General features: G+C 43.6%; 1 protein-coding gene across 1 annotated transcript in view; it reads left to right on the forward strand.

Annotated features, from left to right (window-relative positions):
- LOC307019804 (transducin-like enhancer protein 1) overlaps positions 1-23,325 on the forward strand; it is a gene marked incomplete at its 3' end in the record, with an annotated part of 37,376 nt that overhangs the window by 5,317 nt on the left and 8,734 nt on the right. The window contains exons 2-4 of the mRNA XM_079650912.1: positions 7,391-7,554; positions 17,815-17,878; positions 22,917-22,961. Coding sequence (XP_079507038.1) covers positions 7,391-7,554; positions 17,815-17,878; positions 22,917-22,961 — 273 coding nt within the window. The remainder of the gene's footprint in view (positions 1-7,390; positions 7,555-17,814; positions 17,879-22,916; positions 22,962-23,325) is intronic.

A 23,325-nucleotide genomic window follows, 5' to 3' on the forward strand; every position in this document is an offset into this window, starting at 1 on the left:
TAAGATCCAGACATCCGTGACTAAAATCTTTCATCCGGTTAAATATTGTTAAAAAAATACCAATTGTATAGCACTAAAGTTCAAGAAAGGATAGTTTGCGGACAAAAAAAACGGTCTTTTCTTCAATTCCTGTATTTTTTTATATCGCAATATATATATCGCAATGTCAGTTTTTCCCAATATCGTGCAGCCCTAGTTTCTATTATCATCCCAATCCCTTAAAGGAGGTAGTCTTTCTATGAATGTTCGGTCAGTAAATATAGGTAAGGTAGGAGAGTGCAGAGAGTACATTGGAGTTGAGGCCCTTTCCTTGTCCTCGGAGCTAGCACAAAGCAAGCCTCCCCTCCTATCATGCTTTTAGCTCTTTATCACCATCACTGTTGTCCAGTGGTGAGAGTGTGGCTATCGATCAGGAGCTTGCCTGCTGAGCTCAGCCACCGATTAGATGGAAAGAGAGGGAGCCAGAGAGGGGGAGAAAAGGAAGAAAAGGAAGGAAAAGAGGCTGAAGGGATCTCGGGTTTACACAAGCTGTCGTGGAGGTGCGTCTCTGTGGAAGCAACAAACGAGCTGAGGGGGTTACCTAATAAAAGAAGGCACCTCCAGCAATTAAGCCAGCTGACAGGCAAACTGTGGCGCGCCGCTAATGTGAGCTGACAGCAGGGAAATTTGAATAACGAGGCTTGCGGGAGGAAGGAGAGAGGAATGAGGATGCGGAGGGGGGAGAAAACCGAGAGAGAAAGATGTGTGGCGCTAATGAAACAGGTGCCTGGCAGCCCCACTAAGTGCAGGAATCATTGAGAGATTACTAGTGCGTTTCTCCAAGCAGCCACGCAGATAGCCACTTGATGAAAGCTGGGTGTGGGGGGGGCGGGGGGCGGCAATAAACCTGTGTCTTCACTTCCCTGCGTTAACAATGCAAATCAGCTGAAAGATGACAGTCGTGTTTGAATAATTTTGAGTATAAGAGGCTTTCACATCAGATGCTTTGGAGGAAGGACAGTGTATTGACATGTTTCGTGGCCCCGAGAGACGGGAATGTGTGTTTTTAAGGCGTGTGTAGAGACACAGGGATCCGATACACACATTCAGGAATACTATTCTGGGTTAGACCCACTGTCACTGCGTCCTTGGTGAGATGAGAGAGGGAAAGAGAGGGAGCATGGTGGGTGTTTACTCTGATGATCGACTGTGTGGGTAAGCGGTGTAATTAGTGGCCTGACTAATGGGCCGGGCTATACGAAGGGAGGCAGCAGCACAGCATCTTCCCAGCTAAAAGAGACAGACAGAGCTCCGATTAAACAAATAAGAAACTGTAATCCAAACATTTGGCGGGAGACTTTTCTCAGCTATGGCTCTAGAGATGGCAACGAGTCGGTCCGGCTACAGACGGAAATATCTCATCAGATATTGGATTAATCAATATATTATGCATTCAAACTCGTTTTTGTTTTTCTGTGCACAGAGATTATGATGACATTTGTGATCCACGGTTTTCCAGGAGTGCTTACAGCAGGTTAACGTTTCTGCTTAAACTGCAAAATAGCTTAACGGTGGGGTAGGTCATTTTGGACAAACCAGCTCGAGTGCGCTAGAATTTGAAAATACACAACCGGAGAAAATCTGCCACTTCCTTACAAAGCCCCTCCTCCAACACACACGAACGCTCACATGACCAATGAGGGCACGAGCTAAGTTTGTGCACAGATGGAAGGCTGACAGGCAGGTAGGCCATCCAGTTATTTTAGCCGGGCCGGCTCAGATGATTGGTCGTGCTTTTTACAGCACCACGGCTTCCACAGATTACATTTTTTCAAGGATTTTTTGTCAAAGCACTTCAGATATTCATTGCTATCGGGATGTTAAGAGCATTCCATGGAATATAACAAAAAGTGTATCTCGAGCCAGTTTCTCAAACTTACCTACCCCACCTTTAACATCTGATAATGATACTTCATTGTCAGATCATGTCTGAGAAGAAAGTCTGGTTGTGTGAAGAGACAATGTTGTTGGTCAGACATATTATTTACTCCATTAATTAGTTATTTCGTTGTGATCTCGGGTGATGAATCCGACCCACTTTCTTTTGTATTTATGTCTTAAGGTTCTTTGCTGGATTGCTATAAATTGCTTCAGTCATTCGTGTTCCCTCAAAACTATTTCCAATCATTTGTCCTATGTTCATTTTGCTTCTGCCATTATCAGGTCAATGTTGCCATCTTTAAATCAGTATAATTATAGGTTTAAAACCAAAAACTAGTAGGAGTTAGACAGACATTCCATTCAGCCTCAGCTGTACTTGATTTTAATTGGCAATGCTTAGCATGCTAACACACTAAATCCAGATGATATGTTTACATTATACCTGCTTAGCAATGTATCCTGTTAGCATGTGGACATTAGCATTTATCTTAAAGAATCATGTGTCAAAGAACAGTGAGACAGAGAGAGCTCTTATGTCTCATCTTCGTCTTGTTTAGTTTTTTTAGCTAGTTGTTTGATTTCTGTATAAGCTACATTCTCTGATTAGCACAATCAGTGTTCAGGATTTGAATGAACACAATATGTTAGAAAAAAACAAGACTGTGGTTAAAACTCATAACAAACTGGAGACAAGTCTATAAAGAACTTGGACGCATCTAATCGTTTCTCCCTGACGCTACATGTGAAAAACGTGGGGGAAAATTGTCAAGGAGAATGTGAGAGGTCATCCAAGAGAAATCCATTCCTCTTCTTATTCCCTGCGGACGTATGACGAAGACAGAAGTGTTCATTTTAAGTGAACCTAATATCCTTACGGCCACACCACCACATAATGGCATTGATGGCCCCATTTCAGCTCCATTAGCAGATTATATATCACTCTGGGTCAGTGTGGCTAGTGAGGACGGAGACACGTCTTCCCATTTCTTATCTGACGTAGGAGCTGCAGTCATGTGCGAAATACAATAAAATACATGTGTGCTTGTAAATACTTGTGGAGAACTGCATCGTGCAAGAAATCCACTTAGTGTTTTGTAGTGGGCATGTGTGGGCGTGTAGTCTTGTCTGTCTGTGTGTGTGTGTGTGTGTCTCTATGCACATGTTTTGTCGAGGGTGGGGGGTTAGAGCAAGGATGTGAGGTCATAGTGGTTTGATACTTGCGGTGTAATTAGTGGCAACTCAAATGAAAACAGGAATGATTTCATCCAGGGAATGCAACACTGTTGACGTCCACTTCGCGTCAGAATTTATCGAGGGGTGCAGTTTTTCTGCACAATTTTTGCGGCCAACACAACTCTCTGTACGATTGCTGTCATGGGATTTGTTGCATGTCACTCTGAATGCGCAGAACATATAACCTGATCTTTTATGTTGCTAGCGCGGTGCTGTGACTGGAGCTTCTCCCCCCCAGTTAGCATGTTTAAACCATCCTTATTGGATTGTTCCCTCTCCTATCCCACTGAAGAGATGTGATGGAAATGACTCCCATAGATGACTCATTCCCACTCATCTCCTCATCATCAGGTCCTCATTTAATCATTGCAATTGACTCAGGCCTTCCAGGGCTAAGAGAGAGATTAGTGTGAACGTGTGAGTGCGTGCCCATACATCAGATGTGACAGGGTCGTATTTTTCCACATTCAGCTTGTTGTTAGCCTAAAGCTGACTTTCTGACACAGAACAGAGCCTGTAAAGGCCTCCTCAGCAGTTCATCCAAACAGATGAGTAATCAGATGATCTGAAAAGCTCTCCTGGCCTCATGCAATCTTTCTCCGGTATTACAGAACCTGACTTTGGGATTGTCCGTGCCACAGGAAGATCCAGTCTGTAATTGTGTAACAGCGATTTCAGTCTATGTAAGCTTTGTTCAAGGGCAGACGGCGTGTCTCTTGTTTGCTTCGAGCCAGGACTCGGCCAAGAGGGAGGGAATAACCGAGTGTAGGCTTATCAGGTGAGGCTCCCTCCAGCCTAGATCCATTCCCAGAGGTCAGCAGGTCGGAGCCACCACCTGACCTCTCACTTTAATGCATGCTCAGCTGTTTGCTTGATCTGGAGTCTGGACAGACTAAATAAATGCTTCAAAAGAAACGTGACTAAAGAGGTTATGTATGCTTGGGTTTCCGAAACAGCATCTGTCTTGCCCGTCCAGTCTAGTCTGGCATGAATCATCATAACAACAAACCTACCAAGCAGTCTGGAGTGAGGGTGAGCCAGCAGCGGGTTACAAAAAAGAAAAAACACGATTTTACCTTTTTTTTTAAAGATGAAAAAAATGGAACCAACATCTGTCTCCTTTCACCTGTCCTTGTTGACGTTTAAGGAAAAATGAACAAGGGAATGATAAAACGAAGAGTGAAGAATAGTCGCCTCTTTTTTCTGCTTCCATCCTCTTATAAAATGGCCTCGGTGCTCTTTGTGTGTGTGTGTGTGTGTGTGTGTGTGTGTGTGTGTGTGTGTGTGTGTGTGTGTGTGTGTGTGTGTGTGTGTGTGTGTGTGTGTGTGTGTGTGTGTGTGTGTGTGTGTGTGTGTGTGTGTGTGTGTGTGTGTGTGTGTGTGTGTGTGTGTGTGTGTGTGTGTGTGTGTGTGTGTGTGTGTGTGTGTGTGTGTGTGTGTGTGTGTGTGTGTGTGTGTGTGTGTGTGTGTGTGTGTGTGTGTGTGTGTGTGTGTGTGTGTGTGTGTGTGTGTGTGTGTGTGTGTGTGTGTGTGTGTGTGTGTGTGTGTGTGTGTGTGTGTGTGTGTGTGTGTGTGTGTGTGTGTGTGTGTGTGTTCTCTCTCTCTCTCTCTCTCTCTGGCGGACAGATTGAGAGCAGCTTGTTAGAAAGAGGAACAATGAGGCCACAGCCCCTCGTCTTTCTGCTGTTTTCTTTTATTTCCTTGCTCTTTTTCCCTTTCCTCTTATTTCCATCTCCTTTTCAGAACACATTCTGTTTCTCCTGCTCACCTCTTGTAATGTTGACTTTCTCACTGGCTGATCTCCCTCATATTATCTTTTCAATAATCTTATCTGTTTTCCTTCAAACTCTTCAATCAATTCAACTCCGTCTTTGTCTCCCTCTCCTCCCCCTTCCTCAGCATTTTCTCTCCTCTCTTCTGATAATGTCTCGCCTGCCGAAACACCGTCCTCCGTTTATTTCTGTCTCCTTCTCCTCACCTTGTCTTCACGAGGACATGTATGTTTCCTAGCACATGCATGTAGGTGCTTCGTACTAGGCAAACTCTGCTCTTGTTATGTTGACATGCAGACGCCTCTTTCATACACACACTCCCCGTGCACACTCTTTGACATTTGATATGAGTGATGTTGTGATTAAATGGTTAATTAAACGCTATTAATGTGTGACAGACATCGCTGATGTGTAGGACATCAAGATGTGAGATGTGCGTGTTTGAAAAAAATCTAATTAATAATGATGGCTGTCATTCTGCCCACTTTTAATTCTTACTGTCATCGAGCCCAGCCTGTAGGGTCTGTTGTTATTTATTATTATTATATTTAAAGCAAATCTCCTTTTGTGACAGTTTACTGTAAAGTAAATGGCATAAAGGGAAAGCAACACAATCGGCAAAGAAAAAAATCCCTGACCTATGTGGGAAAGGAAATAAATACTTTTTAAAACGAACCAAAAATTGTAATATGTAACTTTTTCACTGTCGGGTGTGTTTGGCCTTAGTTTTCATGTTTATTTTTGGTAAATGTTGTTATGAACATACCTGCAAGGAGAAACGACTAAAGAAATGATAAGCGCTATATTGCATTTATTCCACATGAAAGTTGCCACGTTATAACAAACCCCAGTGGATCAGACGGTGTCAAATGAAGCTACACAACCACTGGTTCAGGATTCACATTAGAGGGGAATGATTTGTCCCCTTCCAGGGAAAATGGTGGTACCCTCCTCCAAAAGCTCTTGTATAACCTTTTTGACAAATGTTACAAATCTGTGAAAACCCAGCTTGATCCGCATTACAAAAAGCCTCAGAAAATTAAATATTACTGGCTTTTCCTTAGATATGTTTTGCGATTTGAAGACCTAGAAATCCTACTTAGCAATGAGACTCATTGCTAAGACACCTGTCCTCCTACAATCCTCCCTCCTTCCTTCCTTCCTTCCTTCCTTCCTTCCTTCGACCATCCCCACCAAAGGCTGGAAAAAGAGCATTTTGTGTTTGAGTTAATGACGACTCGGCCCTCTAATAATTAACTAACAGACGTATTAAAAGTCTGTTCTTCCCTGAAAATGACCGTACGTGTCTATCACTTAACCTCCCCGCTGTACTTGACCACAGTGGAGCCTGTGAACCGGCTGTCCCTGGCCTCTGTACTCTGTTATTTTGACAGAGAGCCAAAAAGACTGACAGACGGACAGACCCCCCCCTCGTGGTCCTAGCTCTCAGCCCTCTTTTGTCCGCCTGTCCTGCAGCATTACCCCTATGGTTGTAGTCTCCTAATTGCTCTGAACCCTGCAGAGATGGGACACTAAGCACAGGGTTGTGAGGGGTCTTCAGCTCTGATGGGCTCTCCACTTTTCTCCCACCCATTTCTTTCTTTCTTTATGTCTTTCTTCTACTCAGACTTGCAATTGAACAAAGAGTGCTCATTTTGTTAAAAAGCTGTCCTAGTCTTGGTGACCCGTTCACATCTGGCTCTGCTGCGATGACGGCGTCTGTACTTGAAAGTCCCTCGCAAGAGTTAGACACAAACACGCTGGCAGAAACGCACAAACGTGGTGCTTTTGCTTCCAATGATTGTTTGTGGTGTTCTTTGTAAAAGCAGCTGAAGTTCGAACTAAATAAGAGACTGTTTAGAAAGGAGATGACGCACTCAGAATCATTCTTTTGTATCTGTTTCACGTGGCTTTTTGCCACTGTCAGGCCTCTTTAAGTCAGGTAAACACAGATTATGACTGCACCGTAACCAAAGCGATTTCTGGAGACTTTTTTTTTTTACACGCCATTTATTTTCCAAGCATTCTGCATGTCTGAAAAATGCCATTTTAGTGTCAATTTACCAACCGGTTGGATTTGTCTCTGCAACCCGCTCTTGCGAGATCTGGCAACAAAGCGCGGGAAACATTAGTCGAGCTGTGTCAATTTATTTTGCTAATATCTACTAACTTTCTGTAACGTCCTCACAGACAAATGTAGGTAATTTGTAACATGTTTGTCAGCTGTTTAAGTAGCTAATGTAAAATAAATATGTAAAAACATTGGACAATGCCCACTTCAGATATTCAGATGTATACCGTTATAACTTATAGAGCACCTTAGTCATATTACAGAGATTATTCAGCCATTGACTCTGTGATGTTTACACAATTTTGAAATCTGATGTGAAAAGTGTCATAACTATTCTGTACTTTTTAAACATGTTATTAAACCCCTTAAGTTGGCTATGCTTTTCCAATCTCAGGCACCTCTCCAGCCCCCCCCGGGGTCCTCGGCCTCAGTGGTGGCCGCCGCAGCAGCAGCAGCGGCAGCAGCGTCGGGGCAGCCCCAGGCCCTGAAGCTCACCTACCCAGAGACCCTGGACCGCATCAAGGAGGAGTTCCAGTTCCTCCAGACCCAGTACCACAGGTGGGTTAAAAAAAGAAAAGCCAAATAGTAAAGGAATTTACATAATTATAAAACATCCAAAAACAAGGAAATGTTCACACAATCAAAAAATATGTCAAGTGTTTTCATTGGCTCCCCTCAAATCATCACAACATCATCATATCTCAGGAGCACATTGGGTCTTATGAGCCAGCAACTACTTTTGTGTTCAAAAGCCTCTTTGGAGGACGCTTATATTTAGAAAAATGTGCAGTAATGGATAAAACAAGAGTTTCTTTAACAGTGTTTCTGAAGTGCATCTGGATTGTGTCCACTTCCAAAAGGTCTTCCACTACTTTTTCGGCTAATTAAACTTCATCTTTATTATAGAAAGCCACCGGATCATGAGCAACATTACAGGCTTTTTCTTTATACTCGTCATATACAATCTGAACTGTCATTTATCAGATCTAGAAATCCTACTTGGCGAGGAATCTACATATGTACTCCCAACAATATTCCCACTTTCTTTTAAATGCCGTGTTACAGGCTGGAAAAAGAGCATATCTTGTTTGAGTTAATGACAACTCTGTCCTAAAAAAGTAACATAGAAACCATAAAAAGTAGTCTGTGTCTATTAGAAGTGTTTGAAAGATTCAAGTAGCTGCAGGTACAGGTGAGGTTATGAAATACGATCCCGGATGAGTTTGAAGGATGTCAGACGCCAAAATACAAATCGGTTTATAAGCAAGATTTTACGCATTCCACTCTGTTTTTATTTTTATAGACATTTTAAAGAAATGATATGGTTATTAATATGGTTATATGGCATGCACAACTAAATGGGACGCAGTTTAACATATAAATCATCTAAGTAACACTCCACAAATCGGAAAAAAAGTTGCCTGATAAGGAATGCTTCATAACACTCATATGCACATAAACTGGATGGAACTGGACGTTTTACCACCCTGATGTTATCACATAAGTAATATCAGAGTTTATCGTTTCTCTGTCTGGTAGACTAACATGTAAAGGGTAGATTTGCCATTTTCCCACCAGTCATTTACCAGGAATGTGCACATGTATTCGCTCAGTGTGTTGCCAGATGACTTTACACCAAGTTTTGGCAAAAGTCGAGCCGGGCAGATTCAACTTTCCAGCCAGCTACTCTTTTTGCATTACTGTCTGATGTGTTGGATGTGCAGGAATGTTCCCTGAATGCCTTTGAATGTGGGATTTGGACTGGCTGTGGAGTCCAACCCTCCCTCCCCCCCCCCCCCATCTCTCTCTTCTCCTCTCAACCTGCTTTGATTTAGCCGGCCAGAATCCACCCTCCCTCCCTCCCTGTCTGTCTGTCCCACTTCAAACTTCTTTTGTACAGCGCCCCTGGCCAGAGTCCCTAACCCCTGTGGCTACTGCTGCTTCTCTGTACACTCAAATGCCTGTTTGTGTGTGTGTGTGTGTGTGTGTCTTCATTGCAATGTCCATTCTGCTCGTCAACAATTCAGATCAGGCCAATACTGAGCTCAGAATGTCTGGACCCACACGTACTTTTAATGTTGACGCCTAGCTTGAGTGAAACATAAGACTGGAAATCTGAATAAAGATATATCATTAACTTTATGATTATTGTGTGGATACTACATTTAGTATTTCCTTTATCATGTTGTCTCACTTATGTATTTGTCCTGTTCTTAACTACAGTATGATCAGTTAAAGATAATGGGACGTTGGCTGATTGAACGTCCTCTTACCTTTCACTGATCGATGCATATTAACACTTTATTTATCGAACACTTAAATATGAGTTCCTTTAGGACATTACGGCGGTGCAATTAGTTTTCTTGTCCTAAAAGAAGAACAACTATAGCATTTTTCAACTTCTAGTGCTTATTTTTCTTCATGAATATAATACTTTCTTGAATAAAAAATGTGGAAATATATTGACAAATGGATCTGAGGAAGACCTTTGATTATATTCATGCAGCTGTGTGCTTACCTTAAACCCCCAGAACAATATAAAACTCACTTAATGGACCTCAACAGAAATAAAATAAACAAAACAACTTGGTCATGTCTTTCCACTTTATAGTCAAAAAGGCCCACTGTAAGCTGAGCTGCGCCTTCACTCGCTCTTCAACTGAAACCATTCAATGATCAAAAATAAAATGGCGTAAAATCACCCCTAATTTTCCATATAGGCGAGATGTCCAATTTGCCTAACCTATTTGTGTCATCATCTCAGAATCAGAGGACATGGTTATCACCCGTCAACCATTACAGGGAGAAAAAGTCTCCAAAAAACCCATTTGCAGAATAACTGTGAGCGCCATTAAGCCGCACCAACCTGGACAAATGTAGCCGTTCAGTGAACATGAGTCACCTGGATCTGTTGGTGGAGACGGTGTGATCGGCTCTACTGGCAGCCGTTCAATGTTACACCTCGAGTTACAAAACACCTGGAGCGTCGCCCTCTTGCCAAACTCTGGTACTGAGAACTAGCGAGCAGCATAAACAATGAATGAGGGATGAGGTTAAGGACACGGTTCGGGAACACGAGCGTCTGCGTCTTCCAGTTTCGATACCACGGCGTCCTGGATCAGATTTCAAGGCTTTGATCAACCTCTCCCACAAGCTGTTCTGAGCATGAAACTTTTACAGATAAATAATTACACTCTCTAACCACAGCTCATGACAAAAGCAACAGTTATGGAACAGATTGTGCTGTCAAGAATCTGTCAGATGAGTGTTTATAATCTGCCAGGTAGTCAGGGGTGTGTTCATTAACGACTGGTTCTGCTGGCTGGTGATGTTCGTAGAAACAGAAGCACACCGGTTGTGTTTTTAAAGACACAGCTACGATGATAATGACCCCTTTGAACATCTATCATTGATTGAGATCGCTAAAAATAGTCAAGATATTATATTTTAACTTTTTTTTTTTTTAATTGTCCAACGGCTAAGTGGCTTGTTAATGATCACACTTTTATCACTTAATAAATTAGCATTGTTTTTTTGGCTTCTGGGTGCTAAAATGTACAAGCCACTTGAACATTTTACCAGTATTTGGCGGCTGAGTGGTGCTAATTTTGTGGCCTGTTATCACACAACTTTGCTGTCCATTTGATTATTCCTAGTATATCAAGTCAAATACAATGTTTTTATATCTACATAAGTCAATAATAGCTTTGATCCCTGAAAAAAGGAAAAGTCAAATAATTAATTTATTCTTGTAGGGATTGTTTCACACATTTTGAATAGTTTGTATAATGTAAAGCACAGCAGGGGGATTGCATCGGACATCAATTGTATGTGACTGCATATATTCCCAATGCGCTGAGTTACCAGTTACTAGGTACACTTAGCTTTAAGTAATTCCCTTAATAAAACAATCCTGCAATAGAGCCTACCTTCATTAAGGTTAATATGTCCGTTACTTTGGGACCCATTGTGAAAGCTGCTTTACGTGGGGTTGTTAAAATGGCATTATTTTATTTGTGTGTTGAAGTAAATGTTACCTAGTACCTATTCATAATGTGGTATCTGAGTGTATATGCTAATATTTGACAAATACTATGATTACTATATTGCCCGGTCTTGTGCTGATGCTATTTTAAATGCACTTTGACTCCTTGCAGCTGAACTATGGATGGTCATGATGATATTACTTTAGCTTTTACTGAGACTTTTTGATGTTTGTGTGCATGTCAATCACCAAGCAGCGCAGTAATGCATGTCAACTTCACCTGAGCCATATGCTACTCTCGGGTCATAAAACCACCATTATGTTGTAAAAGCAGGCGCTAGCAGCCTTTAACATGGCACACAGCACAGTGAACTGAAAACCACTTGACTCGATCCAAAGTGGTGCAGCTCCTACAAGCTGTTGGAAGCCAGTTTGCTTCCCAAATCTAACCCATAAATAGTCCGTTTTCAAGAGGTCCAGACAGATAGTGGTCAGTGGGATTAGCGCTGGCTGTGTTGAGTCCTCCAGCAGACGGGTCGGAGCACAGATCCACTTCATTCACAATTTGATTGCATGCTTCACCTTCATGTAATCGGACCCACTTGTACTCTCTCTCTCTCGCTCTCGCTCGCTCTCTCTCTCGCTCTCGCTCTCTCTCTCTCTCTCTCTCTCTCTCTCTCTCTCTCTCTCTCTCTCTCTCTCTGCAGGGAAAACGTGGCCCGAACGCCCACAGAGCCAGACACAAACACACACAAGTCATTCAGGCAGACTCCCAATCTGATGCATGTGCTTAACACACTCTTACACATGTACAGGCCTCCCCAATTATCTCCACACACACAAATAGATGTTGTCTAGAAATAGCAGGGCTTAGTTGTGTGTTTTGTCTGCAGTGAAGGTGGCTGGATTCTGATAGATGTTGGATTAGACGGCAGGAAAGAGACGGAGGGAAGGGATTAGCGCTGATGAGCTGCAACTGTGTGTGAGCGTGGGCGGGGTGGGGAGGGATGGGTGGGTGGCGGCGTGCGTGTCTAAATGTGTGTTGGTTTTGGTGGCATCTGTGTGGTTGGTATGAAGGGATGAGAGATTACTAAGGGAGCTAAAGAAAGAGAAGGGTTGATTAATTAAAGGGTCATTGGTGGGTCAGCTGGTGTGTGTGTGTGTGTGTGTGTGTGTGTGTGTGTGTGTGTGTGTGTGTGTGTGTGTGTGTGTGTGTGTGTGTGTGTGTGTGTGTGTGTGTGTGTGTGTGTGTGTGTGTGTGTGTGTGTGTGTGTGTGTGTGTGTGTGTGTGTGTGTGTGTGTGTGTGTGTGTGTGTGTGTGTGTGTGTGTGTGTGTGTGTGTGTGTGTGTGTGTGTGTGTGTGTGTGTGTGTGTGTGTGCTAACGGGCTGTAATCAGCAGACTGAGGGGAGATGGGAGGAGCTGCTGACACATAGCTCTCATTACTGTAATTCTCTTTCTATCTATAAACACACACGAGTTGTTTTTGTGTGTGTGTGGTCTGTAGAGGAAGATAGCCTCTCTACTTGCCGCTAACACGCTGCCACTCATCACTTACAAGCCCCTCCACTCATCTCTGCCCAAATACTACACATTCTGAGTGCGTGTGTCCGTCATATTTAAAATATTTGTCTGTCACCATTTCAACTTCTGCAATAATGAGACCTCTGAAATTGGCAGGATGTATCTCTCCAGGTAAATCTCATTAACCAAAGTCCTGAAATCCTATGTCAGCAAGTAGAAAAGTCATTTGACAAAAAATAAACGTTAATAGTTTGTCATTAATTGGTCAAATTTAAAGTAATCCTTCATGCATCAATTAATTAAATGCAGCTTTTAGCTCTCTACTTTCTATCATATTAAACTGATTTGCTTTTTAATTTTGAACTGAGAAAACAAGATCTTTAGAACATCACGTTGGACTTGGCATGGAAAACTTTGACTCATTTCTGAAATGTAAACACCCAATAACGATTACTCAAGAAAATAATTGGCAGATTTATCTATAATAAACATGATTGTTAGTTGCAGCCATAATTAAAACATCACTGTGAACATTAGCAAGCTGTGAAGAGCATTTCTGACTGTTTTCTATCAGCTTTACAATTATTCAATTATCTTTGTAGACAAGGCATTAACTCTTTCAACATCAACAATCCTAATGAGGAGACCTGTTAACTAGAGCTTAGCTGTGTCTGAATGTACCAAATGACCAAACCAAGTCAAATTGGTCTGAATTAAATACATCTTCAGATGATATGTTTCAAGAAAGAGTGTGTGTACATATCGTTAAATCAAACAGGTATGTGCTGTGTTCAACCGCCTGTCTATCAGTCAATCACCAAACTATGAAATTATATTTGCTTAAGGGAGCGCTGAGGGTTCGCCGTTTGTGTTAGTGTTGCATTTTATTTTGTCGGTTGGTTTGTGTGCTAAAACCTCTCCCCGTTTTAATTCAGTGTTTGTGTGTGTCAGAAATGTATCAAAGAGCAGCCTTTACTGTGAGTTTGGCAGCAGAGAGGGGTTCGGTTGGTCTGCTATTGTGCCACCAGATCCCAGCTTTGTTTTGTGTGTCTGTAGGTGTGTGTGTGTGTGGAGGTGTGTATTTGCTCTAGTACACGCCCTTGAGAGATGAAAGAGCACACAGGCGAGTTGGGTGGGTCCCTGTTGTTTGTGTGTGTTTGCAGAGAGTAGAGACGGGGAGAGCAGCTGAAGGTTTTTCCACTGGAGCTGAGGAGAGGCTGATCAATAGTTAATGTGATGTAAAGTGAACAGTCGCATACCTGGAGGCTGCCGGGCTAAATGCTCCTGACACTGTTAAGGTGTGTGTGTGTGTGTGTGTGTGTGTGTGTGTGTGTGTGTGTGTGTGTGTGTGTGTGTGTGTGTGTGTGTGTGTGTGTGTGTGTGTGTGTGTGTGTGTGTGTGTGTGTGTGTGTGTGTGTGTGTGTGTGTGTGTGTGTGTGTGTGTGTGTGTGTGTGTGTGTGTGTGTGTGTGTGTGTGTGTGTGTGTGTGTGTGTGTGTGTGTGTGTGTGTGTGTGTGTGACCAACTTATAGGTCTGTATTTAACTTTGGTTTGTCTCGGCTATGAAGCTTATTTGCCGCGATAAAGACGGGCTCCAAGTAGAGTTGCACAATTTAGAAAGAATAAAGATTTGAACTAATATTGCAATTCTGTTCTGATTTGCAACATTAGAGGCAACGATCGTATCTGAAACCCCGATCCCGATATTTTTAATGAACTTCGTTTGATGTGTCTTTTTTACCTAGATCTGTAGAATACTGGAACTTCTCTGCAGCCCCAGAATACTTAATATTATATTAAGTCATTATATTATGTTTTATCAGCTGCAATCATTTCTGCAGGCCTCACACTCGAAACCAATTTCCTCTTGAATTCTATTTCTGTGAATACAAAAAAATCCTTAAGTAAAATAATCAATGAGGGAATAGAGAGTAAAAGCATTGTTAATAAACGCACACTCGAGAGGAAGGAGTTGACATTTCTACTTTACCCAGCAGCCTTTTTCAAACATGGGAGACCAGAAAAAAGGCAGTCGGCACATTTCTAGTGCAGGAACTTAATTAGATGCTTCGCTGTCCATGGGCTCTCGTTAGTGTGTGTGTGTGTGTGTGTGTGTGGCAGGTTTGTGTGTGTGCTCTGCTCACGTGTGCACTTTGTTTCTGCGTGCCTACATGCCTGCAGTATTAACGTATTGGTTTAGTGTGTATAAGCACACACACACACACACGCTTCCATGCTCCAAGTGGTGTGTGTGTGCTCAGTTGCAGTGCAGCACTGACAGAGCTGTCTGAATGCTGGCAGGCTGCAGATTTGTAGCGCATTCGGCTGATCATCTTATCTCCTGTCACCGCCAGTGAAAGATTGGAGGAACCGATCCCACCGTGACACACACACACACACACACACACACACACACACACACACACACACACACACACACACAGATAGTCGTATCTTCTTTTTTCCGCTCACTCAATCTTGTTTTTCTCTGCGTTGCTGTCTTTCACCCCATCCTCCAAACCGTCCTTCCCTCCCTCTCTCAGTAAATGGTGCTGAGCCAAAGACTAATTATTACAGGCAATCATTTCGACATAAAATACCCACTTCCTGCTCGCCGCTCTCCTCCTCTTTCTCCCTCATTTTCTCCCCCCCACCTACGTTATGCTCCTACAGACACACACACACACACACACACACACACACACACACACACACACACACACACACACACACACACACGCGTGCGCATAGTAATTTCATTCCTTGAAGTCCATTTCGTGGGGAATGGTTATTTCTTTCTGAGTGCGACCTTGGGGTCTTTCCTATAAGCACGTGCCTGCAAACTCTTTGTGTGTGTGTTTGTGTGTGTGTTTTTGTTTGTGTGTGTTTGTGTGTGTTTGTGTGTGTGTTTTTGTTTGTGTGTGTGTATACATAGTGCTATTTTGCCTTGCCAAAAAAACAGAGGACTGATTTTATAAAGACATTGATTTTTACCCCGCTTTCTCTTTAGTGGTATTTAATGGCGTGGCTGGCGGCTTCTCATTTGCTAAACTAAATGTGAAGCACCGTTGTGGTTTTGTGAATGCTGTCAACATTCAGACCACAAACAGTTATTTTCAAAAACCGTAAACTCTAGAAAGGCGGTCACCTGGTTCTATTGTATAATGTAAGAAACCATGCATCCATGAGCCATAGGTTGTTATTATTTCAGCTCTGCGCACAATCACAAGTCGACAAATGGATCAAATCAGTAGATAGATTCAGTTCCTTTCGTATTTTTGTGCGGTTTTGAGGCTTTATTAAATGGATGAGAGTTAAGAGAAATTAGTGGAGAGCGGGATGGAGATTGATATCAACTTTTGACTCAAACTTGTATCACATTTTTGATAACCAATTGTTGAAGTTGTTACAAAAACAACATTCGCTTGGGTCGACGATACCAAGAGTTGAGCTCATAGTGCTCGATTACAAACCCTTACGGTAATCAGCACCTTCTTGAGTTGGATGACCCTCTGCTTTTACCCCCATGCTGGGTACCCTGCAGTCCAGTTGGAATCCCTCCTTTTCAGACAGTGTGCAATCAAGTCCTATGAGCTCAACTCTCGTTCCAGACTCTGAAATGTGAGATTTAGAGGCTCTTCTCTACTTAAATCAGAAAGAATACAAATTGGTTAAAGAACATTTATACTTTCTTGTTGTTGTAATCCGGTCAATCACAGCAACACACAGGAACACGGTGTGTCTGTGTGTGTCACATGTTCCTGTGTCTAGCCCTTGCTCTGCTACACCAAGCTCATCCCAAGTGTATGTTGTGATGCACACACACACACACACACACACACACACACACACACACACACACACACACACACACACACACTCTCGTATTAGTCTTGAGCCCAGCTGTGAGTGACTTCTGCCGAGAGGCAATTCCACTGTAATAAAATCTATAGGGTTGGTGGTGGTGGTGGGGGGGTTTTAATCCTCAGTACCACACTCTCACACCACCTCCACCGCCCTCTCTCTCCCACTCCTCGCCGTGCTTCTCCCTCTCCTCCCTCGTCCCTCTTCTCCTCAACTGACTGGCAATGATAAATGAGTCAATTATGTGTGTGTGTGCGCGGCGCTGCAGAGAGGAAGCGGATGAGGCCGTTATTACCTGTTGCGGCTGGGGGTAATGTTGCGGTATTAATCATATTCTAATTTTCTTCCGCCAAACGACCATCCCCCCCTCCCACCACCACCACCTCCAATGTACCACCACACCAAAGCTCCCCCCCCCCCCCCCCCCATCAATCTATCTGTCGCCCGCAAACAAGTCGGAGTAAACTGCCGAAGGCCCAAAATATACTACCTCTCTGGGGAGGGGGAGTCGGAGGAGGTGGGGTGAGAGTGAGTTGCAGAGGTAACGAGGTTTTTGATCTTGGGCCTGATGCACATTTGGAAATGGAAGAGTGTGTGTGTGTTTGCAAATCCTTCCACTATCCAGTTTTAGAGGACACCAGGGACTGCTTTAGGTGCAAGGAAAGGTGTGTGTGTGTGTGTGTGTGTGTGTGTGTGTGTGTGTGTGTGTGTGTGTGTGTGTGTGTGTGTGTGTGTGTGTGTGTGTGTGTGTGTGTGTGTGTGTGTGTGTGTGTGTGTGTGTGTGTGTGTGTGTGTGTGTGTGTGTGTGTGTGTGTGTGTGTGTGTGTGTGTGTGTGTGTGTGTGTGTGTGTGTGTGTGTGTGTGTGTGTGTGTCCTAACTTGCTCACAGACTGAGCAACAGACACAGGTCATGTCCTGAACAGAAGAGGAGGGAAGTGATTGTTAAAACTGAAACAAAAGATGTATTTCATATCCAGACCGAACTGGCACTTTTGACCCACTTAAAGCTGGCCATTCAACTTTGGTGAAAGTTGGCAGAGTGCTGAGGAAGGGGGAGTCGAACAGAGAGAGATAGACAGACTGGTAATTGGGGAAGTGACTAAATGAGGATGAGTGGAGGGCACATAGATTGAAAATTGTCCACAGAGAGGGGGGGAGACACCTTGGATGTGCCTGCCTGCAGTCTTGGCTTGCTTTCAGGCTCCAAGCGTGACTTCGTCTATTTCTGTTCTGCTCAGAGGTGATAATGGGCTGTCAGCACCCCGTCACCCTGCTCCCTCCTCCCCCACCGAGTGTGAGAGGGAAGGAGGGAGCGGGAGGTGACACAGAGAGTGAAACTAAGAGGCGGGAGTAATTTGTTGTCATGTTGCTAATTGCAATGTGTATTATTCTACTCGGGATATGATACTAACAGAAAACTCATCGTCTTTTTTTACTTCTGTTGCAGTTTGAAAATGGAATGTGAGAAACTGGCCACAGAGAAGACGGAGATCCAGAGGCACTACGTTATGGTGAGACACACACACACACACACACACACACACACACACACACACACACACACACACACACACACACACACACACACACAGGCCACGTCTCTCCACAACGAGTGCTGTGCCAAGTCCTCTGAATCCCTTTCATCTGCTAACAGCTGCCAAACACCCACCAAAAACCACATGCAAGACCACACACACTACCACACACATGCACATATATTATAGGAGTGCAGAATAAACAGCACTTACATGGGCGTGCAATCCTTGTGCTAGTGTTTCAGAGATATGCTATACTTCAGGTCTGTGTGTGTCCACATCTGTCTACAGCTGTGTATAGAAGAGAACTTTTGGTAACAGCCGTCATTATATACAGTCTAAGGTCCTAGCCACACGGAAAAAAAAGTCTTCCGTCCACACGCAATCGGCACCATAAACGTGTCCGTCCACACGAGACCGCTCGACCCGCTGGAGACGCTGTAGTGCATATGCCGGGCCTGTAAGTGGCGCTGTACTTCCGCCACAAAATACACCAAAAGCAGTGAAGAAGACTTCCCGAGCGTTCCCAAGCATGCATGGTTGCCATGGTTTTCCTTCTGTTTATTCTCCGCGGTGGATTTAGCAGCAGAGGTGGGGAGAGGCAGGGCTCTGGCTCTTTTTCTCCCTCCCCGAGGCAAGCGTGTGCTCCTGCTGTAAATCTCCCCGGTTAGTCCACCAGCAGATGAAAAACCCCCACCTCTCCGCCTCTTCCAAGGGACGAGGGAACCGTGCGGCAGACTTTCCGTTAGAATTTTTTTTCGCCGGTCAACATGTCCGTTAAAGTTTGAATCTTCCGGACAAACCTATAAAAGTGTCGGTCAAAGTTTTTTTTTAATATTTATTGAGCTTTAAAACAAATGAATAACGACTCCTATATAATAATATAAGAATAATACATGGAGCCTCTCTTTTCCTCCCCCTCTCCCGACAGCATTTTCGTTATCAGGAAATGATCGTTTAGGGCGTAATCACGGAGCCCCCCCCCCCCCCCCCACAGAGCGTTGCGTCCGCAGATATACCCACCTTGGGACCCGTTATCTGCGTTTCCCTGTCGGCCTCGCGTGGCCGAACCGTCTATAAGATAGAGAACTGTAGCGGATACGGCCCGTTTCGTCACCGTGTGGCTAGGGCATAAGGTATCAGGAATTAAACTCGTAAGGCTGCTGTGACACCAAACCCGGGAAAGAAAAAATGCAGTCCTCTCATTCATTTCCATGAGGTAAGTGCTTTCAAATGAATGGGAGAATCAACTTTGCAGCCTGGCGTCACGCTGCGGTGGCCAATCACGTAAACGGCGATCAATGGGCCATTTAAATCAAATGGGTCAATCAAATAAGGGCCACTCAAATGGGCCATTTAAGTGACACTCCCACACCGTCACACGGCCCCCTGCTAATTGTTGCAACGCTTGATTTGGTGTGTGTGCAGCCTCCTCAGTGCTGGAAGCTGGTGACAAATGCCTGGTCAGATTCATATTACTCTTTGTTCTTCGTTCACACCACCCATGGCAAAACTTGGGAGGAATACAAGTAAAACGAGACATTATAAACATCCAAATAAAGCATTTCACAAAACACGCCGTTCTTAAAGGTGTGTGGAGCAGTATATGTGTTACATTTGCGGTGGTGTGAGGAAGAAATCATGACAAAAACAACAGTTCGGAGAAATGTATCGACGTGTGAATTTATTGCACAATAAGAAAATCCCCTTTGGTGTAAAAGCTGTTAGACTGTTGGTTTTACTAAACAATAAATTAGTGTATCTTCTCCGGCGATGGACAGTGTTGTGTTTGGTGTGTTTTTTATTTTAGGATTTTATAGGTTTAAGAGGACAATGATTAAGTAATTCATAGTGAGATTTGTCTTTGCAGCCCCACTGAGATTTGCTCACAGTTTCTCTGCTGTGTCATTGGTTGTCAGTCATCCCTCCCACACTGCTCTGAGGTCAGTGCGATCACACGGTGTGACACTGCTGTTTAATGTCCCACTCATTGCAGACATTCCTCTTAAGTCGGAAGCTTTTGCATCTCAACATGGACAGTTATAGAAGTTCAACTTCAAATCGGGCAAAACACTGATTTTAATAAGTGAATTATAACAATGTGCTTCCTCTGCAGTCGGCCGTTCAGAGGCAGGGCTGTGTGAATATGTGTGGCTGTGTTATAGTAAAGAACACATGATCAGCAGTTTGTCTGGATGAAGGAAAGGCTAAAACAGTTTCTTTGTTTTGCAAACCTCCAGCCTGGATGTTACCTGTGATCAGAGCCACACACAGCTTCAGCTGACTGACTGTAGGCCGCCAGAACCCTCGCTGCCAAAGAAGAATCGGCAATCTTGGCACACAGCGAGGCCTTGTGGGGGGATTGAAGTTTTAGTGATGGGGAAATGAGGGGGGGGTAGCTGGCATCGAGCTCGGGCCAGGTCTCCTCTCCTGGCTGATGATTTGGGTTAGGATGAGTTTGGATGTTGCTAAGCAACAGGCGAAACTTGGCACACCGACTGCCAAGCAGAGACGCCAGCTGCCAGGAAAGGCGTCTTTTATGGCGACACACACAGAGAGAGGAGTGAACACACACACACACACACACTCGTAGGGGAAACATGCACACAAAGCACATAGATACACACTCCTACACAGTTGCGGGCTTGTGCTACAAACACACACACCTGCACACACACACACACATGAGCGTGCTAACTGCCAGGAAAGATGTCTGGAGAGAGAGGACCTCTGCCATCTCCTCTCACATCCTGCCAGCCGGCTCTGGCTGCCTGACTGCCAATCTCCTCTCTCCACAAGCAGCCACGCTGAAAAGCAAATGTCAGCCTGTCACTTTTCGAGGCTTCTGACTTTAAAATGCTCTCCTTTCTTCGTCCCTCTCTGAAGGTAGAGGAAGAGAGAGAGACCTGTCTTTCCCTCTCTCTGTGGCATTCATCTCCTGCTTTCCCCACAGCTCTTTGTACCTTCGGGTAAAAGCCAGGGTCAAATAACTCACAATAGACATGATTATTGCAATAGTCTGTCACCTTCTTCTGCCCACCGACAATTTCCCTGCCTCACTTCGGGCGTCTGGCTTCCGAAAAAGCGCCTCCGGGTCATTTAAGTGCCATTGACTTTTAGCGGAGTCAAGGTGAAATTAGGGGCATGTGCTTTTAGGGACACGTTTGCACTTCAGAGTGCAAGGACTGGCATCGTCTGAAGCTAGGAGCAAGAAAAAGCTTTTGTGAGAGCTTTATGGGCTCACACTGGAATGTATTTGTGAAAAACAATAGCTGGAATACCCCGTAAATATAACATCACTCATAAATTAAGGTTTTTACAAAGAAACCTCTCATCCTATAGTCAAGAAAAGAGCATTTGTAATTATTCTTCTTTTAAGGGAAAAGGCTCACAATCTTTTTACAACACAAGTTGAACCTTTTTTTTTTTTTTTACAAATCCCATCAAAACAAGAACATTGTTCATCATTCAACCGTTTTTGACTTCCCTACTCTGTCGGCACTTTAAAAGCAGGTCATGGTTACCGCAGTTTTTAGATCACTTTACCTAAACAATGGGAATACATATTCATAGCCAAAAATAATCCATCTTTGGTGTGCCAGTGAGTATTTTCTCCAACATGTGGGATTGACTGTAGGATTAATCCAGTGTTTGTTTGAGGCTTTTCATGGGCTTTGTTTCCAATAATAAATAAAAAAATAGAGTAATAACTGTTCTAATATGTTATCATTTGTATCACTTCAGCATTTTATCATTGTGCAGATAAAATAAAACTGAATCGCCTCAGTACATCAGTTGCACAAATTGCTTATAGCAGATGAAATGAAGTGATGTGATTTTAGCATCTCTTTTTGGGAGTCGTCGCCAAGTGGTGTCATTAAATTATAAGATTTATATTTGATTTAAAGAGGCTCTTTTATGCTTTTTGTGGTTTTCAATTTCCTGTAGTCTGTTTTATACGTTTTTGTGCATGTTAATGGTCTGCAAAGGCTAGAATCCCAAAGTTCCCTCCCACACACTCTGGGTGTTTCTCAATATCGAGGAAGGATGCTCCAGAGCCACTATTTCAAGGATGCTACGTGATCGGGTCCCGCCGAAAGACTGTTCCAATGTCCAGCATACTTGGAATTCTACCGAGGCCAGCGTACTTCGTTGGGGGAAATTTCGAGGCTGCACATGTGTAGACTCCGCGATCTTAAAATCCCCACAATGCTTTGCGCACGGACCAACTTCCAAATGTTTGGCGGAAATCGCGCTCCATTTAAGTCGGGGCCTCGCATATGGCGCACACCTGTTAGCCTGTTCCACCATTCTTTGTTTTCCGAGGTTAGGAAGGATTCTTGCCTCGCTTCTGAAGCAACTCACTCGGAGGTACATGTGCTACCAAGGAAGCCTCCTCGACATTGAGAAACACCCTCTGCCTGAAAAACCTCAACTCTTTTGTTTACTTCTGTAACATAGTGACATTACTATGTAATACTGACGTTTCTATTGGCTTGTGCTCCAACACATTGTACGTGATAGGCTAATCTCTAAGCAGTTGACCAATCACAACAGAGCCGGCCAGCTAACCAATCAGAGCAGACTGGGCTCTGGTTTCAGACAGAGGGTGAAAAGAGGTGCTGCAGTATGAGGAAAACAAAGAGCTTTTTGAACATTAGAGCACGGAGACATGTCACAGTAGACACACTAAAAACAGACGGTTATGAAACCTGAAAATGAACATAACGGGGCCCCTTTAAAAGACTGTTTGCAGGAGATGTCATTACTTATGTTTTATGCACAGTACGTATTGAGTTTGTGTTAATAATTGATCATATTGCCATGTTCTATTCACACAATGTCTGCATTCCTCATTCAGTATTTAAAAATAATATAATCATGATCCCAAGTGAATATGTATATTATAAGAATAATGAAACTTCCTCCTTTATGTACTTCACAAATGACTGCTGTGTGATTTTTAATTGTTGTATTTCATTCATATTAACTGATTTTCTCCTCTGTGTTTCAGTATTACGAGATGTCCTACGGCCTTAACATTGAAATGCACAAACAGGTGAGTGAGCTTCTGTTGCCTCTCATATTCTTCTTTAAACTTTGCATTATTCTCTTGGATTATTATACCTGCCTTCTTTCTTTTCACCCAATACTCAAAGTAACTAATCATTTTCAGGAAAGTTAGTCTGTCTTTTCCGCCGTGTCTCTCTGCCACTGTGATGTCAGTCCTCCCTCTGACGGAGGGCTGTCATGCTGCGGAGGCGCTAATAGGATCCACAAACAGAATTCATTTCTGCTCCACAGAGAGACGGATGAGAATACTCTGCCCTTCCTCAAGCCTCTAAAAATGCCACTCGTCATAAATCCCTGTCTGTTACTGCCTTGGTACCCCCCCCCCCTACCCCCCCATCTATCCATCCATC

This window comes from Notothenia rossii, assembly GCF_949606895.1.
Source record: "Notothenia rossii genome assembly, chromosome: 1".
Classification (NCBI taxonomy): domain Eukaryota; kingdom Metazoa; phylum Chordata; class Actinopteri; order Perciformes; family Nototheniidae; genus Notothenia; species Notothenia rossii.